Below are 19,770 nucleotides of genomic sequence, written 5' to 3'. Positions count from 1 at the left end.
GAAAATAGAAAACCAGGACTGTTTAATTACAGTGTTTTTCTCTCACTGTTAATTCAAATATTTTGTTAGCCTTATGTATAAAACACAGTTAAAGGTGGAGGTGTTAAAATTCCTGTCATTCAGAAAGCTGAAACTCTCCCACAAAGTTTCTGTCATTGGATGTTTTCATGAAGGAAGGACATACACAAAATGCTTATTTTGAATTTTGCAAGTGTTTTGAACCATGGAATTCCATATCATGTGAACTTTAACTTGCCTCATTTGTCTCACTTCTCTGAGTTTTAGCTTGCCAGTTAACCACTGTAAATGTAGAACCATTTTATAGTTCTTTGTAGTAGGGAGGAAATAGAGAAGCAGATTTTGTTATTTCCATAGTGATGCCTCCATTACCAAACAAGTGCTCAAAAGCCTTGTACCAATTCTCTGCATTAGTAGGGATTTCAGTCTTATCTATTTCCAGATTTGGGGAAAGACTATTTGGGTTCCCAAACTCACTAACAACTTGTCACAGAAATCATGTTTCTTTGCAAACTCATAAAACTTGGAAATTTTGCATTTTGTTTACTGTGGTACTTTTGTGATACTAATGACTCTTTGAAGGAATTAATTTTTTTTAATTAATGAGTAGAACTTATCATAAAACAAGTATTAACAAGTATTTCTGTTTCAGTAATTTGCCAATTATTAGGAAAGCATAAGTTCCCAAACGTATTGAGAGATGCAGGAATTAGCTAGAAAGCTGGAAGTTTGAATAGTGGTGAGGTGACACCATCATCAGTCACTTTGGCTCCCCACATTTTCTTTAAACTTGTCTTTTCTGACAAGAAATAGATCCAGGTCCATTCTGAGGTCCAGCTTCCCTTCTCATCACATTTACACACAGGTCATGTTCACAGGTTAACCGTGATTGACCCCTGAAGATGTCCTGGCGTTGCAGTTTGGTCAGTCAAGCAAATTAGATGAAACCAGGAATGTCCATTTATTATAAGAATAAGTAAAATGCAAAGAATCACATTTATACTGGAAAACTCCAAACCACATTTGTTGCCCACAACCTGCCTATTTTAAATTACCCCTAAACTACTTTCCCTACTAAAGCATGTTTTGGAATTGTCCAGGAAGACTGCTAGGTGAAACAGTCCAAACCCAACATGGGGAATATACTAGCAGTTTCTTAGTGTGAATTACCATATTCTCATATTCCATTCCCAGTAAACCTGAATTTACTTGTCCAGAGACAGACTGAGAGTGCAAGCAACTTCAGCACTATGCTTTTCATAGAACCATGGAACAGTTTGAGCTGGGGACATTAACACAATCTAGTTGAACCTCATGCTGCGATGGGCAGGGACATCTTCCACCAGACCTGGTTGCTCAAAGGTTCATCCAGCCTGGCCTTGGACACCTCTAGGGATAGGGCATTCACAGCTTCTATGGGAAATCTCTTTCAGTGTTTCACCACTTAGTTATGTGCTTCACATATGGGTTTACATCTTGTTCAAGGGTTGATAACTTAAGCTAATATTTCCTACACATATTGCAGGGCCATCAAGTCATTTTTGTAAAAGTAGAATTATGCATGCTGATAAAAACACTGCAGATCATTAGGCCTGCTTGTTTAATGGGTGCATTGCCTGCTCCTGAGCATTGTCATTACTGATGTCATTTCAAGTGTGCTGTCAATCCTGTTTATCTGTAAAGACATGCTACAAATAATACAAATACACTCATATTGAGGCACCTGAACCTACCTTGAAATTCTGCCTGCCCTTGGACAGGTCATCTGGGAAGATATCACTACACTCTGAACCATGGAACTTGAAGCTCAGAGAGAAAAAAGACTGAAAACCTAAATGACATATGAAACTGTCTGTTATAGGCTGACTGTATAAATGGTTTGAAGGAGACCTCAGCTTCTTGTATTTCTCTAAATTTTAATCAGATTGCAAAGATTTTGGTTTGATAAAACACTATTGTTTAAGATTTAAGACATCAAAATCCTGTAAGGCTTAGCCAACATGGGTCACACCTAAAGAAAGTAATACTAGAGACTTTCTAGTAATGGATGTTAAAATGTTATTGATAGTAAAACTTTTCATCTGTTCAGTCATGCATAATGTAACTATAATCATTCTTGCTCAAGTGAAATAACACTTCTGGTTTTAGGAAAAAAATATTCTTACTTTATTGCTCTGAGAATTTTATGGTGCTTTTTATTATTAAATCCAGACCAGTTTTACCTAATGAGCATAACAAAAAAGCTGTAGGAAATACCATTAATCTTTATACACTTTTGTTAGTGTTCCCTTGGAAACTGAAATATTATAATCTAGCAGAAGAAAAGCCAATTGTTAAACCTTCATTTCTGTTAATCTAACTAGTAAATTATGCATGGTAAATTTATAAGTCCAAAATAATAAAGTCACTGAACACTGACAAATTATTTTTGGGCAAATGACTCTATGTGTTAAGAAAGCTAATGATGATAAAGATTCTGAAATAACAAGAAGTTATTGTTGAGAAAAAAATATGATAGCCATAAAATATTACTTAATTAAAATATTGAAAACTTTTTAAAATTTGAAACTATACATGCATTATAGTATCTGTAATGTATATTTTGAGAATTAGGCTCAGAGTAAGGCTCTGTTTGTCTGTTCATGTAAGGAAATGCAGGCAATTCATATGGAAGCTGCTCTCAAGAGTGTAAGAAATATGCCTTAATACTTGTAGAGGAACAAAAACCAAAGTACCATGTGCAAACCTTTGACTTTCTGCACCAAAATCTATGAAAGAAAAACATTTCACAGCAGTATGACTGGGGTCTGAAAATTTCACAGAATGAACAATAACTCTGTTTTTGGAGTCATCATCACTCAGGAAAACAAACATATTTATAGTAGTTAAATAAACATGTATGTATGTTTGAAAATTTTAAATAACTTGTTCTTAGGTAACCTGCATATGCAACACTAGATATGTAAAAACATAAATATGGTGCTCTTGAAATGTGGGAGACTAAAGAAGAACATCTTTGCCTGACACTAGAGTGAATAATTCTGACTAGGTTGTAGTATAGGCTGCAGAATCCAAATCAGTGTTCTGTTACTTTCTAAACAATCAACCTGGTAATTGGGTATTGATTATCAAGGGCAGAGTCCTTCATGGCCTTGCCTGCTTAAAATGGACATGAAATGTGACACACGAAACGACTGAAGGTCTTGCGATGTTGTGACAACTGCTTGCAACATACCGAAAATTCTTCCTGAAATTTTAGGTTGTTGTTTGTGCAAAGCTCTTCAACATGTTGTAGAAAGGATTTCTTGCTTATTGGCCTGAAAGAAAGGACAGAAGGATTAGAAACCCATAGTGAACATCTTTGTAATTCTTGCTATTTTACTGCAGTTTATTAATAAACAATATTTTCCAGTTCAATAGAAACTAATACTTATAGGCAGAAAATTACAAAGTGCTTACAGCATGCTCATTTGATTTCTTTTCAATCACTTAAAAGAGAAACATTTTGCTTCCTTGTTGCTCCCCCTCACACAATGTTTGATGTTGCTAATGTTAACAGTACTGTAGGCTATGATTGTTTTTATAGGTAACAAGGTTTTGACATTAAAGCAAATTTGTAAACTTATTATTCTAATGTACATAATACTTCTTTGCCAGACAGAAAACATTTTACACATTGCAAGGTTTTAGACATATAAAATATTGCAGTGACCTCATTCTCATAATGACATGGTTTTTAAATCCTGAGGAGTTTAAATAACCCTGTATTACTTCCCAAGCTAAAACACAGACATGCAGGCTTCACCCCAGAGAGAGAGAAAGCATTTCTCCAGTTACCATGCAATTAGTCATGCTTTTATGATTTATACGCAGCTTGGTGGTTTTTTCTAATAAACATAGAGGAGGGAACCACACATTGAGACTCACCAATGAACACAACATAAAAATCTTTAGTAAACTTACTTGATGGATTTTCTATAACTAAGTAACCTGAAACAGAGACTTTTGTTAAAAGTAGCAAGCTGAGAGTTAACCAATATTGTGCATTTTAATAGGTTCTAGATTACATACCATGTACCTAAAGACTGGTTTCCCTTATGGATTCAAATTCAGATACCTTGGGTGATTGTCTTTATTAGTTTTTATCTCAGGTATCTGCAGATATGAACAACATAGTTACAGTTGCTATCATTTTCTTCAGATCACTTTACAGTGCTCTGGGCTCATATGGCCCTGGGAAACCCATACTTGCTGCACACCACTACAAACACATGGACAGGCTTCATTTTGCATCCTTTACCCAATATTTTTCTTCTAAGGGCCATTTCAGAGCATTAGGATAGGATCAACCTGACTGAACACACACACCTATTTCTTAGTCACTCTAGATTTCTTTTATAATCAATGAGGAGAAATAGGTGTAATTTCATCTCATTTGAAGCAGATATTTAAAATAAGTCACAGATGAATCATGATACTAGTGTGTCTCTACAGAAACCACACCTGTGGTTGTTTTTCTAAAGATTTTTAAAATTAGGGTCCTATTTTTATCTTTACTTTTCACATTTTCACAGCTGTTTCTGTATATGTCAATTTTAAAAGCTGTGATACATATTAAATCTTTAACTTGATCTCACAGCAGGTTTCATGAAGATAGTACATGAGCATCTATACTCAGGGCACTTTCAGATGGCCTTGAAACTTGGTCACAATTGCCTCTGAATGGATTTAGAAACCAAATTTTGAGCACTCAGACTCAGGAAGCTTATCTAAAGGACCAAATTTAAAAATTTGCAAAAATTCAGTTTAAAAGATAATGTGCTCCTTCAAAAAACTCTAAGTACTCCTTTTATGTGTCTGTTCCTACAAATATACATTCTTACAGAAAAAGTTACTAAAAGTATTCTGTAATACAAATGACTACTGTATTGCTGTCATAATTTTAGTAGAAAAGGAAAAAGATACTTTAAAAGTAGTTGGTTTATGAATTGATGCTTAATTATTTACATTTTGAGATAATAAAATGAGATTAATACAATTGTTGAATAATTTATTTTTAAGCATCAGAGAAGTTAATTTTAAAGCTACTAAGGATGCCTTTGTGCTACATAAATTTTAGAACAGTTATCCTCAAACAAAGTAAACTGGCTATGAAAGCCTCACTGGATCAGTCTCACTGGAGTTAAAAGTATTACAGAAATAAAGGTGCTTACTAAGAAGGAGAACTGAAGGATAGTTTCAGAGTGAAAAAGAAGGCAATAAGATAAGAAAGCAAGGCACCCTATTTATTCAGAATGTTTAGACATGTAGCTTGTGCTTATTGTATCACATAAGTTGTCTGCATTATGTGGCAGATGAAACTATCTTCTAGTAATATGGGCAACATTATAGATCTAAAGTTTCCTAATACAAAATAGATTTTTAATAGTCGTACCAAAGTAGTGCACAAATATATATTTGTCTTTGACTAGAACATAAACTTTTTTGTAGGCTTTTTTTCAGGTCAAAATTATAAGCAGACTTTGAAGGAAAGTTACACTTCTTTTTCTTTTGAATTCACCACAGAACAACAGAAAAAAGTCATGTCCCAGTTGAGATTCCAGTAATTTTTCAAATACTCTCCCCTCAATTTATAGCAATGAGGGTCTGACTGCACATAACTTGCAGTAAGAAAATGCAGTTTGGTCATTAGGGAATAAAAATTATTTCTGAGCTGTACACAAGCAATCCAGGTAGACCATTTAGTGTTTCAGTACTGAAGGTACATGGATACAACAGTGTAAGTTTTTTAAGAAGCCAGGAAACCATGGGTTGAAACTTTAACCTATGTGTAGGAATTTAAGGGATTTTTAGAATTACTGAACTACCACACTTTTGCTAGTAGCAAGTGCATATAGCAGTGGCTTGGCAGCTAAGAAAATAAATAGATTTACTTTAAAGTGCTTATAGGAAAGTTAATGTCTAACGTGTCTAACTTGTGCAAAGGTGTTGACTTTGTTGTTTAAGGATCTTCAGAAGGGATTAATTCTGTTTTCTCACTAAAGATTTCCAGCAATTGTCAGTTTCAGCATCCTTAGGCTTAAAAAAATAGTATTTTTTCTGTGTCTCTTAACTTGGAATACATAGAATAATTTTCAATGAAAAAATACTCATCTATCCATAATCTTGTCCTCCACATTTCCCAGTGTTTTGTATAAAACTTAAACATGTAAGTATCACTAGATCTTGATGAGCACAATTTAGAATCAAGCCATGAAGTTGAAAATTTCCCTATTTCAGCTGGACCATTTCAGATTCCCACTTGCCTGGCTTTGAAATGAGGAAAGAAAAACATTCTCCAAGATAAAGAATGCTTTATAGCCTTAAATCTGATTTTCTTTTAAAACAGTGTATTGTTTCATGCGTGGGGTTTTTTTGAAGACTATCAAAAATCTGAATCCCACTCAGATTACTTATGATAGAGCTATAAAGAAGCCATTTATTTGTGTTGGCAGTGATAACTGAAGACATATTGTCACACAGACTCAGCTTTCTCTCTGGGTCAATCATCTGAAATCCACAGGGAATTAAAACTTTGTCCAACCAAAAAACTACAGAAATTACTATATAGGCAAAAGGCTTAACTCATAAGCACCACTGACACTTCCTAGGACCAAGAGAGGAACTAATTTTTAACAAGTTAATTGAGAGCAATATTGAGCTTAACCCTTCCTACATATTAAAGGCCTAAGGAAAGAGAACACATGGTAATTTCTTCCATTGTACCAGGACACATACATTCATAAACCTTGTTCTCCTGGAACACAGACTCCACAAAGCCTATTTTTGATAGCTGATTACAAAAGAGAAATTTGTTGAAGAAAAAGGCAAGGCAGAAGCCATGCTTATTCCTAAAAGGAAGACAGGTCTGTCTACACAAAGTATCAGGCTGGTCTATAAAAATAAATGTGTGTGCAAAATTGTTACCTCAAATATAGACAGCCACTGAAAGCATGGTATATAGGAAAGATGTGATCAGACAATAATTTTCTATACAATACATTTCCATAAGAGGTTCTAACTTCCTGGTATTTGCAGGGACTACAGTGTCTGTAAAACAGAAATATTTCTTCTGATCCCACTTGACAAGTCTCACAGAGAGTGAAACAAAAGTCTCAAACAATCAACCACAAAGCTCAACTTCTCAAGGAAAGATTTTTTTAAAAAACCCAGGGTACGAAATGGCTTAATCCTTGCCTTGGAAACCACTGCAAAAGTAGGGTGCCAGAGAAGCTGTCCCCTAAGTAACCACCTGGAACAGGGAAGAGTTACTTGTATCTCACCAGACCTAGTGCACACTGAAAATTTAGGGACAGATTCTATTTGCAGAAGATTAGTGTCTGCTTTGAAGAGCGACTTGGCAAACTGTGAGACCTGTTGTAAGTAAGGCAAGTAATGAGAGCATCCAGTATATGTATATTCAGTGTGCTTAATGAAACAGTGTTTAATCCAGTTTAAATTGATGGGCTATATATGTTTTAAACAAGGTTGTTTTTCACTGTTGTCTCACACCATCTCCACCATCAGGGAATGCAATCCATGTCCCAAACACTCAAAATTAGCATTTTGGATTCATAAAGATCTCATTTTCAGCTACATTCAGTAGGACTTAACACCCTGCATGCCCTCTGAAACTACATCCAACTGATCAAATACTTAACAAAAATTTGTTGAGAGTATATATGTACATATATAACATATATATATGTTATATATATACTTGAAATATAATGTTTTGATTAACCAATACTGCATGTTTGCTGAGCTTCAAGCTGTTGAATTTTTGATCTAAGAATGATAACATGTATTTCCAGTTAAATTCATACAGAACAGAATTTTTTTCTAATTTATTGTTTTTCTCATGAGATACCAGCTGCAAAAATTTTCTAAGGATATGAGCCAAGATCATAAGCTGCGATCCACAGAGTATGAGAGAATGTCTGAAGAGACATGCATGAGAGACAGGCAAGAAGGATCTCATGGAGCAGACTGGAGTATTTTGATTCTGTGAATGAACACTGTCAGCTGCTAGTGTGTGCCTTTATTGATTTATAGTAGCTAAATAATGTAACATCAGAGTAGAGACAAAAAGTCCTGTTTTCCAAAATACTGCCTTCAAATGAGCATTGAATGGGATGATTAGTAGGTAGAGGGAATAAATCTTTATTGGTCTGTTTTCACACAGACTGCCCATTGTCTTTTCAGGATAGGAAGCTGGACCAGATTTCAGTTAATTTCTTGTTATCTGAAAAATACAAACATGCCAGTCTGGTAAAGGAATCTGCCCATCTCTGCCCTCCTCATACACTTGGAAGATGCCACAAACTGCAACACCAAAGCACTGCAAACACAGCTGAGATAGCTGCCTAGGTGGAGCCAATGTAGGTTGTGCAGTTGCAGTGATGCCCATTCAAAATGCTTGGGAAATTTGTGAAGGTTAGACTGTAGTCATCAGCATTAAATACTATCATTAAACATGCTAACATGTCACTGCTTCAGGCACAATTCATGAGAATGATAGGGTCAATGCATGAACTGAGACAGTGATTGACTTTAGCATAGCTATTCCTCAGTGGCAACAGGTACAAAAGCTCTTTCATGGTGCACCTGTGGGAGTCTAAAAACAGGAAACAAAACCATTCTAGTCATCAGGTTTTGCAGTAAGCTGCCTTGGCACATGCTGCCAAGCTTCTACCATCTCACTGATATAACTCACTACCAGGAAGGATTAACTATATTAAAGACAGCACTAGAGACACCTAAAATGTCCCTTTTGGCCATTGACTTTACCAGAACAGAATAATACTCATAGTGAAAGATTTTTTGAGACTTAGGGAAAAAAAAAAGCCAAAATAAACTAAAGAATTTTGAACAGATAGAGGACATCCTGCCCCTCATTACTATATGTATGTTATCTGGGAGAGTACCTCGGGACATTTTCTGTCTTCCAGATGAAAAGATGTCATGAATCCTGTCCTGAGAAGCTGTCAATTAGTGCCTGCACTTCAGGTTTGTCATAATGTTCAACAAAGGACCTGGACAAGAAGCCTGCTGTAGCTTCAGTGCCACTATGGTTTGAAAAATAATAATCCAAAATTTTAATAGCTGCATCCTGTACCTTACAATGACAGAAGCAGAAACTCTTTGCTTTTGGCCATTCAAGGACAGTTGGAAGAAGGAAAGAGAAAAGTACAGATGGAAAGATAGGACAAATTGCAAACCAAAAAGTGAGACTGATTCATTAAAATAAGGGTGAAGCACTGTTGAGTAAAGGTCTTGCTGTGCATAAATCCCATAATGAAGTGCACACAAGTATGAAATACTAGAGTTTTCAATTACCCTTCAGAGTTTGAGACTGTAAAAATTTAAAATACACATAATTTAAACAGAAAAGTAGCAGAATGGTATCTGCAAACCAGCACAGGATTTGACTGTGTGGATATGTTGCTGAAATTGTAGGGGCATAGTATGAAACAGCTGCAGTGTGAGTACAAAAGACAGTTGAGGGGAAAAAAATTCTCTTAAGTATGTATATCCTAACTTTCAAAGGAAAGGAACAGCATGTTTCTTATGCCTCTGTTTCAAGAATAAGTTACATATATCAGGCTATATTGCCATAATATGTTAAAATTTCCATTTTAAAATTACCCTGATTTATTTCAAAATAGTTGTGGAACTCCTATAATTCAGCAATAGGTACTAAAAATTTAAATGGTTTTGTGATTAAAAATACCATTGTTTGTCATTAGAATCTCTGCAAAGTTTGACATTTCATTTTGATTAACTGTATCATTTAATATAGTACGATAACACACAGGTTAAGGAAAGGAAAACACACCATGTTGCTTCAATAATACAAAAACTTACTGGATGACAAAAATCTCCTTGCGTCTAAAGAAAAATGAAGAGTATCTGGAAGTAAAATCCATTAACACTTTAGTACATAAACATTAGTACTATTCTTATTCAGCTAACAATGTGGAAACAAGTTAATTTTGAAAATCCATCATGATCATTTATGTGAGGCACAGTTAGAGCAGCCATTGGCAATGGTTCTGCCTTCAGAGGATGCTTTGCAGTGTTATTAGCAGGTACTAAATTCTGCTCTCTGCACAAGTGCCCCGCACAGGACATACCCCAGCCCTTATGTCAATGAGTTCCAGATGATTCCCAGTATGTTTTCTCATCTGTTACCAGCAACCATTCTTGTGTGCTCTATTTTGAACAGGTTTGTACATGCAATCAACTTACTCTGTACCACACACAGACATACACAAAAACCCCAGGTCAACAGCTACAACCTTTCATCTTCCAGCTATTCCTACTCTGCAACAGTAGGATATTTGGCTACTAGGGCAAGACTGTTTTAGGCTTCTCATCTTTAAGGAGACTGCCTACCACAGTGTTTCATATGTGACACAGCAGGGAAAACACAGGCAGGTGAAGAATGTTCACCAAATATTTCTAACTCAGTTGGATGTCACATATTATTGATAATCACCATTATATTTATTTGCTGAATAATATCAATATTTCTGGCAGTCAAAAAGCAGTTCTTCTGATAAATATCTGTGACAAGATTTCTTGTCACATACAAAATACGAATTGCTGCATGCACCTTAAATGAGTAGATGTTAGGAAAGTCAGTGTGCTGAGCACCACAGAAACCCAGATGCTATGCCAATCCTTTTTTTAAAACAAGAAAAATGCTTTCAAAATGTCAATTAAACAATGACAGATTTATTCTTGAGCTAGTTGATTTTTCTTGAATTACTTGACAGCAACTTTTAGGAGTCTGGCATTTTCAGAAAGCTTGTGTAAGTTTGCAGCCTACACAAAAATTGAGCCATTAAAACGACTCAGAAATTCTGCATGTGTAAAATATGTAGCCCTTCTTAGGGTAACACAATTAAACAGTGATTTGCACTTAGATTTTTATCTTGTTTTAAAAAGAGCTTAAGATTAAGTGATTTTCTAAAAGCTAGTGAGAAGTGTCTTGAGGATGGAGGTCATTCTTTGAAAAAGGATCTCAGTGACCTGTGTAAATAAGAACAGCACAAACACTTCCAAACAAGCAAAGGTCAGAAAGGGGTCATGGCTACAGACCCTTTGGACTACTGTTTTGCCTAAGGAGTATGCTTACCGTGTAAATCTCTCATCCTTCAGCTCCAGGTCTGCCACTGTGATCAGCTGATCCAGTTTGAATTTTGTGTCAATAATTTCAGCATCTCGTGGGGAGTATGTGCCTCCCTCTTTTTGCTTTTGCCGAATTCTAAATGGAAGATAATAGTGAAAAATACACATGCAAAAGATTTAAGGATACATCCATCACCACTTTGATTTGACAGGCTGAAACTGAAAAATGGTTGCCGGGAATCCTTCCTTGGCCTTCATTCTTGTGTTCCTTCTAACTGTGCAATTTAGTCAAATGTGAATTTATGTTTAAAATTTAGAAGAAAGAATCTATGTGCTGTATTCTTTTAGTTTTCCTGCAGAAATTCTTTGGTAATGCCTGAATAATGCAGCTAAGTAAAACCAGAACTAATAAATGAGCAAAGTAGCATTATGTGTCCAGTACACAGTTTGCTTTTTTACATGGAAATTTTGTACATTATTTAAATTGAAACTCAGTTTGTGTTCCCCACTTGAGACCTCAAGGTATTTAACTGATAAATTTATTGGGAAGACAGAAAATAGAGCAGAGTATTTACTTCATACCTAGATGTAGGTATTAGTCATCATGATAACTACAACCAGTTGACACTCTGATCTGTCAATAGAGAAGTGGTTCTGAAAGGTTAGGAAAGGCTACCACTCTGATTTACCTTTTGGAGAAGTATGACTTTCTTCATCTATGGAGGTTACCCTCACTGGACTGAATTCTTTGTGGGTCTCTCCCTGAAGTTTGACATAACAATGAAAAAAAACCAACCCCAACTAAAAAATCAAGACATTTTGAAACTACAGGTTAGTTCCACTTATATGACTCTTTCAACTCTTCTTTAAACCATTTTTGACTGTTTTCAAACAAGCTATGGCTAGGATATATAAATCTCACCTTGCAAAAGCATATACTGCAGCCACCAAAAGAACAACTGAAATTATACACAAAGTAGCAGCAAGCACAACTTCTACAGATCTTCCTGTAGGTCCTTCACCTGCAACAGAAAGTGGAAAGCTAGTATATCATAGAGCCTTCAGAATTTTTAAATTTCTGACAGTATGAAATTAGGGAATAATGAAAGATAGGCCCTTTTAGTCTTTGTATAACTGCACCCATTTTATGTTGTTGAAGAGTTGGTCCAGAAAGAAAAGTATAATAAAAGCAGAAGCAGTTTATGTAAGGGTTCCTAAACGTTGCTGGTCTGTCCAACACATTATTTTAATACAGCTGTATGTGCAGGTGTCAGCTGGTGTTTTTCAATTTTATCTGCTAAACAGATTAAGATCAGCCTATACTGCAGCAATATCAGTCTGAGCACTGGCCTGACTTCAGCCCCTGCCTCAGTCTCTGTGCAGGACTGCTCCAGCTCCTCAAGTGGAAAAGGAAGAGCACAGCTCTGAAGCAATGAGACTTGCAGCTGGCACTTACAGACACAAAGTAAAGCACACTATTTTTAGTGGTATTCTAAGGGAAATAGACCAGAAAGAACTGAACTAGTGATGAGATCTGAACTTTCTAGCTTAATCTGCCTGAGTGATCATTAAGTCATGCTCCTGGCTTATGTGAGAATTTGTGATATGCTTAGGAATAACCACCAGTAGGTCAAAAGTAATCTTAAAGGCCTCTATGATGGAAAAGAAAGGTATTGGTATTCTAATCAGTCCTTCCAAATAAGAATGAAAGCTCATTCACAAATGGATAAACTATTTAGATTAGTAGTTTCTATGCCTCTTTTTGAACTTCTGTATTGTTTAATTTCTAGGATTCATTTAATTTCCCACCCTTCCTGTAATCCTGTACCTAAAACAAAACTCACCCTCCTTTTCTCTTAGGCAACAGTGAAAATAAGAAAAGCAAGGGAATGTAACTACTGGTATTGTTCCCTTTTGTGGACATTCACCTCCACTTGCTGATCCACTGTGGAAAAACTTGGCTCCTGTTTAGCATCAAGGAGAAGAAGAAAATATACTGCTTCCTGCCACATGAAACTATTTCCCAGTCAAGGGATGACATTCTCCCATAGTCTTGGATTTGTTTCTCTCAAAAGGTGGTGATTTTTTGGATTTGAGAGTATATAGCAGATGATCCAGACTGATGTACACAAGAGAATATGATTAAAACACAAAATTATCCTGATTTATCTGAAGTCACCTTAAAACAGTGGAATGAAATTTTGTAAGAACAAGTGCATGATTCTACATGTGGGCAGGAATAATCAGCTACAATAATCAGCATAGGAAACAGTAGGCTAGGTAGAAATGTATCAGAAGACAGTGTGAGATTATTGTAGACTGACACCAACATGAATAAGCAATATCAGGCCTGTATGAAGTGACAGAAAACAGAATTCAGTATAGTTCAGAAAAACACCTGAAATGATCCTTCCACTGCATTAGTAAAATTTTAGATGCAACACTGCACATTACAAGGTAAGAAAAAATTAATCTTAGGTAAAGAAAAAGAATAGAAAAGGAACTACATATAAAAATGTTTTGGTGAGAAAATGAATGAAATATTTCCTGCTCACTTTTCACTCTAATTGGGCAAAAGTATTAGCAACATAAAAGAACAGAAGAATATCTAAAGAAACCTCTAGAAAAATTCTATGTATTTTGTACTGAACAGTGAAGTCTATGTTAAAATGTACAATTAACAATAATAAGAAAATGCAGATGTTATTAAACAAATGTTGAATTTAAAACCCCACATTTTTTCATGCTTCTTTGCAACAGGGGAACATAGCTATGTAGAAAAGTCTGTAGAGATAATCATGGGCATGGGAGAGGAGACAAAATAGAGAATATCATAATGTATAATTCTGAAGTGCTGCACTCAATACATGATGATAACAAACTGCAAAGATAAAACACCCTAAGGTCAGTTTCTATGCAAAAGACAGTGTAAGGAAACCCCATTTTGATTATTTCCTGTCCCATCAGCTTTATATTTAACATGGAAAAGATACACAAAACTACCAGTTGCCACACAGTGATTTACTGAACAAGTCATCAGGGTTTACAAAAAGCTTGCAAGCTGCCTTAATGTATTTCAAGTTTAAGCAGTATTTATCACTGTATCTTAATTATCTCATGGAAAAATGCTGATCTTTCACTGTAGCATGGATATTAACTTTGCAATGAGAGTCATGGCTTGTGAGAAAGAAACTCCCCCTCTCCAGGTCAAGAGGAAGGTTGTGGTACACCAAATATGATTGGGTGGGTGCACCCTATTAAAATGTATCCTTTACTATAACTAAAAAACATTATTCCAGCTGTATATTCCCTTAACTTCTGCTTCAGTTTTCCTCCCTAACAAAATTCCTATTATTTACAAGACCATCTGACATGTCTCACAAAATGATTTCTCAAGGTTTTCCATATTTTTTTCTGCTTGAAACACATAATATTAAATTGCACCAGAAGGCTAAATTGCTGATTTTCCAGATCAAAGGCCTTTTGTATCAGTAGATTTTGAAAGCAGAATAAAGTAGGGTTTTTTTAAAACTTATGAATATCTCTGCCAGAATTCAAATTAAGGTTTTAGCTAATAAAATAAAACTATAATGTTGGAAACCCACAAATTTCAGAGATTATTACTAAGGGAGCTAACTGATTTAAAATCAAATTGCCATTCAGATTTCAGGCAGCAGAAGTTCTCCTGGAGTGCAGCTAATGTTGTAAGTGCAGTAGAAGTAATTGGGTAGCAAAGATTTATAAAAGCTGACTTTTTGCCATGTTTTGTGAGTTATGTTTCTAGAGCAAGCTGGAAATTCCTATAACCAAGCATGTTCTAAAAGGAAACCCTTGGGCAAGCTTCCTCATGCCATATGTCTCAAGGGTTGCTCTATCTTCAGGACCATTCAACTGCATTACCTGCATCACTTGTGATGTATTAATTTGATATTGATTCCCCAGCACTTGCAAGAAAACATGCGCAAAGAGCTTTTGATTATCTATTCCATGTAAATTGAATGCTCTGAAATTTAGAAGATGAGACCAGACAAAAGTATGCTTGTCAGTAGTGTGGGCCTTAAAAAGCATTGCTTGATGTTAAAGTTTAGCATAGAAGGCATTGGATGGGTATGAGGAGACATGGATATCTGAGGAATTTTTCTCTGTTTTGGTTTTTTCCCTATTATATTTTATTCAGCATACAAATGGATCTTGTTTATTTATTGTGTACAGGGTATAAAATGTTACAAGTTTTCAATAGCAATACATAAGGAAATGAATTACACAATCTGCCTGCCACTAAGTATTGCAGACTTTTGTTAGAAAGGAGAAAATTGCTCAGAGAACTGGATACAGTTGGACTCATTTCCAGTAAATTTGTTTTCCCTGATTGGACACACTCTTTCCCTTACTGAAAAAAATATTTGCTTCATTTGCTTAAAACTTTTAGAGGCAGAACATATAAAGACAACTGTTATGCTGCACTTTCCAACGCATTCTGGGCTGGAGAAATAGTGCCAGATCCTTTCAGAATATTCAGGTAGTGAATTAGCATTTCAGGCTTTTCAATATCAGATCATGTAACAAATTCCTAAAATGGATTAGATGAATAAGACAGCTCATCTCACAGAAGATGAATGCCAAATGAATAATATGTGCCCACTAAAATTCTTCTGGGTACTCATCCAGTTGTCTTGATATCCATTTTCAGAAAGTCAGGGCTAAAGCTTAGCTAAGTAAGTTTTTGACTTACAAATATATTAAAAGAATTTACAGATCTTATTGCAATCTGCTACAAGAGATGTCATTCCCAATTTTGGGGGTATACTAAAATGGCCATGAAGTAATTATGTTTCATTTCAGACCAAATAACTTCTGGCCTACTGGCTAGCAACTTTAGAACCAGTATTAATTTATTAATTCATATGGAGCTTTGTCCATATCTAAAGGATGAAGGGGCTAAAGGGTCATGCCCTCATGACCTGGCATTAAGCTTACTGGAATACAGAATAATTTAGGTTGGAAAAGACTCTTAAGATCATCAAGTTTTACTGCTAACCCAGCACTGTCGAGGCCATCACTAAATCCTGTCCCTAAATGCCACATTCCTGGGCAGCCTGTTCAAATACTTAACAGTTTTTCTGTGAAGAAATCTTTCCTTATATCTGATCTAATCCTCCCCTGTCAACACATTTCCTCTTGTCCTGTTGTTACCTGGGAGAAGGGACTGACACCCATCTTGCCACCTCCTTTCAGGTGGAGAGTGATAAGATCTCTCCTGAGCTTCCTTTTCTGCTGCCTAAATGACCCCAGATCCCTCAGCTGCTCCTTACAGGGCTTGTGCTCCAGACCCTTCATCAGCTCCATTGCCTTTCCCTGGACATTCTCCAGCACCTCAGTGTTTTTTGTACTGAGGACCCCAGAACCAGACACAGCACTCGAGGTGTGGCCTCACCAGCCAAGGACAGAGGACAATCCCTGCCCTGCTCCTGCTGCCACACTATTGCTGATCCAGGCCAGGATGCCTTTGGCCTTCTTGGCCTCCTGGGCACACGCTGGCTCATGTTCAGCCACTGTCACCAGCATCCCCAGCTACTTTATCCCTTGGACAGTTTCCAGCCACTCTGTCCCCAGCCTGTAGCACTGTATGGGGTTGTTGTGACCCAAGTGCAGGATCCAGCACTTGGCCTTATTGAACCTCATCCAGCTGGCCTTGGCCCATTGATCCAGCCTGTTGAGATCCCTCTGCAGAGCCTTCCTGACCTCCAGCAGATCAGCACTGCTGCTGAACTTGGTGTTATCTGCAAACTGACTGAGGGTGCCCTAGATCTCCTCAGGCAGGTCATCAACAGGGACATTAAACAGTACTGGCCAAATACTGAGTCCTGGGAGCTCCACTAGGGACCAGATGCCAGCTGGATGGAACTCCATTTAACCACCGCTCTTTGGGCCTGGCCACCCCGCCAATCTGTTGCAGCCAAGACTATCCAGTACTAGTTCTACATCCAACACAGAAAGAAACAGCACAAACAGAACAGCTACTGGCAGTTTGCCAAACGAGATGAACTACCCTGGCAACATTTTTGTTGGTATAATTGAATCTCTGCAAATAAATTTTGTCAATATCACCTCTTCATTTAACAGTCCAGGATGATGTAGAATCTCTTGACAATTTCAAAAGGACATACAAAGCAATGGATGCATTTCTTCAGCCATTCTAGTTAAGCTACATCCAACAAATACAGAGATTATTGAGTTCACTGTACTAAAAAGAAACACGGAATTGTAGAGATTCTTTAGAAATAGAGAAATACTTCAGTAAATTACAGTCTTCTTACCCAATGTTTTGACAGGATCAGAATAGTCAGAATCTGTAAACTGCCCTTTAATATTAGTTGCTCTGAACTTAAATCTGTGAAAGAAAACCAGAAAAACTACTAAATAAAGTTTATGTGCATTTTCTTAAATATGGTTTCACTTACAAATTAAAATATTTTAGTATAATATAATTTAAAATCATTATTCACCTTCAAAAGTGACATTATGAGAAAGTGACATCGAGAACTCAATGTAAAAATCTTATATGTACAAAAAACTACAATGTGAATTAGTTATCCTGAGTTTGGATTTATTTGATTTAAGAACTCAATAAGCATCTTCTTTTGCTTGAAAAAAATTGTAAAAAAATTGTCTCCCATATTTATGCTCAGCCAAAAAAAATAAAATTAGATACATGTGATGATCAGTTCAATCTCCTCCATTTCTAATTTAACTATATGTATTAAGTGGTTGCATAAATCTATGTTGCAATTAAATCTTTCTCTTGGACAAACATAGAGACAAATTTACTTACAGATACTGTTTTCTTGGTTTCAATGGGCCATTACATATTTTGTCTTGACTGGCTGGTATCAGACATGTAGTATCAGCACCTATGACATATATCTCCTCTTTCCCACTCTGATCTTCTTTTCCTTCTATGCATGGTGGGTTTGGAAAGCCTTCATTTGTAAAATATGGCCTTGGTCTGTTGAAGTAGGCATCATACCACTTGGTAACATTCCCATCATGCTGAGCTATTGTCAAGAAAAGAAATAATAGATGCAATTTACATTCTAACAAGACTGCAACTAAAGAAGTTATATAGGAAATTATTTTTTAAAAGCTCTGCATGCTACTGGTGCAATTTACACAAATAAGTCTATAACTGAATATGTCCTTAAACCCAGATTTGCTTACTATCCACACTATCCATGTTTTGTTAATTCTAAGCCAACTAAATCACATCTAGAAATTTTGAGGAGCAATTTCAGATAGCAGTTTTGCCTGTAGAGTATATTAGTAATTATTGTGCAAGTAATATTCTTGCACAAGACACTGGCTTTGAAATTGAGCATGGCTAGCTAGAGAAGCCAGTAACTCTTTAGTCTGAGTACAGTAAGGATTGTTTCATAAATTAAATTTCTAGATTTCCGTACATGGATGGTACCCAGCAGCTCATGAGAAAAATCTTCACAATGCTGCTTAGCATGGTATTTGTTTATCTTTCAGTTCAAGAGAATCTTCACAGCAATAGCTATGAAGTAAATGTCATTAGGAATAGTGCTAAAATGCAAAATTCAGAAAAACGTGAGACATTTAAGGTAAGTTCACCTAATGAGCATACTTTACTTCTATACTTTGAAACCAAGTAAAATAAGGTATTTCAATACCTTTGTCCTTCTTAGGTATAGTAAGCCTGACCATATGATGTCCTGTCATAAAACTCCCACTCACATTGGTAAGCAATTACTCTAAAGGTTTCACAGCACTGCTCATATAAGTAAAAGTTCATCAGCCCGTAGAAGGGAATAAACATTCTTACCCACACTCTACAGAAGGGATTGTAACTCTCTGCCCCCGTAATGAAATGGAAATATCAGCTGCACATGGCTGCATTCTTTTACGGGCAACACTAATAGTGACAGAAGAATAACCTTGCCAAACCTCAAAAGTTTCATATTTATTTATACTCAGAAATGTCAAATGTCCAGGTGTTTTCCAAGGAAACAGAAAATAATGAACTATAGTGATAAAAATTAGGGATGAATAATATTAGTGGCTTCAGACAACATGGAAGACGCTTCATTGGAAAGCATTCCCAGAATCCAGTACCCAGCCCACAGGTACTGTGTGACCTTAGTGCTGCTGCCACAGCAGAAGTGACTTTGTTGTTTGTCTTCTACAATGAAATTACTGAAACCCAAGAAAACAAATGAAAATGACAAAATCCGTGAACCTGAAAATAATTTTCAAGGGAACTTATTAAATTCTACCTCCAGCTTCTGCAACAAGAACTTGTATCTTCTTGATAGGGCCATGATCATCACTGTAATAACATATTGGCATTCTGATTGTAATTGTTGTAGCCGTGACGAGTAATGCTCCGTTGGTATCATAAACTGGTGCTGGTTTCTTTTTGGGCCTTGGTGGTTCTGTTTTTAAGCAAAGATATACCACAGAGTTCTGTTTTACAATACTTTCACTGCAGGTACATAGTTCAGGCACACAGCTGAGTTATGCAAAAAAAAATCTCCAACAGATTTTCAGACCTAATGT

General features: G+C 36.2%; 1 protein-coding gene across 1 annotated transcript in view; it reads right to left on the bottom strand.

The window, feature by feature from the left end:
* Positions 1-19,770, bottom strand: part of PTPRQ (protein tyrosine phosphatase receptor type Q) — a gene marked incomplete at its 5' end in the record, with an annotated part of 122,712 nt that overhangs the window by 13,698 nt on the left and 89,244 nt on the right. Inside the window, 8 exons of the mRNA XM_079304496.1 lie at positions 3,254-3,335; positions 3,982-4,008; positions 9,925-9,969; positions 11,201-11,329; positions 12,116-12,215; positions 17,511-17,584; positions 18,026-18,248; positions 19,488-19,646. Of these exons, the coding sequence (XP_079160622.1) occupies positions 3,254-3,335; positions 3,982-4,008; positions 9,925-9,969; positions 11,201-11,329; positions 12,116-12,215; positions 17,511-17,584; positions 18,026-18,248; positions 19,488-19,646 (839 nt within the window). The remainder of the gene's footprint in view (positions 1-3,253; positions 3,336-3,981; positions 4,009-9,924; positions 9,970-11,200; positions 11,330-12,115; positions 12,216-17,510; positions 17,585-18,025; positions 18,249-19,487; positions 19,647-19,770) is intronic.

Source organism: Erithacus rubecula (genome assembly GCF_903797595.1).
Source record: "Erithacus rubecula genome assembly, chromosome: 4".
Taxonomy (NCBI): domain Eukaryota; kingdom Metazoa; phylum Chordata; class Aves; order Passeriformes; family Muscicapidae; genus Erithacus; species Erithacus rubecula.
This window is presented reverse-complemented; position numbering and strand designations above follow the sequence as displayed.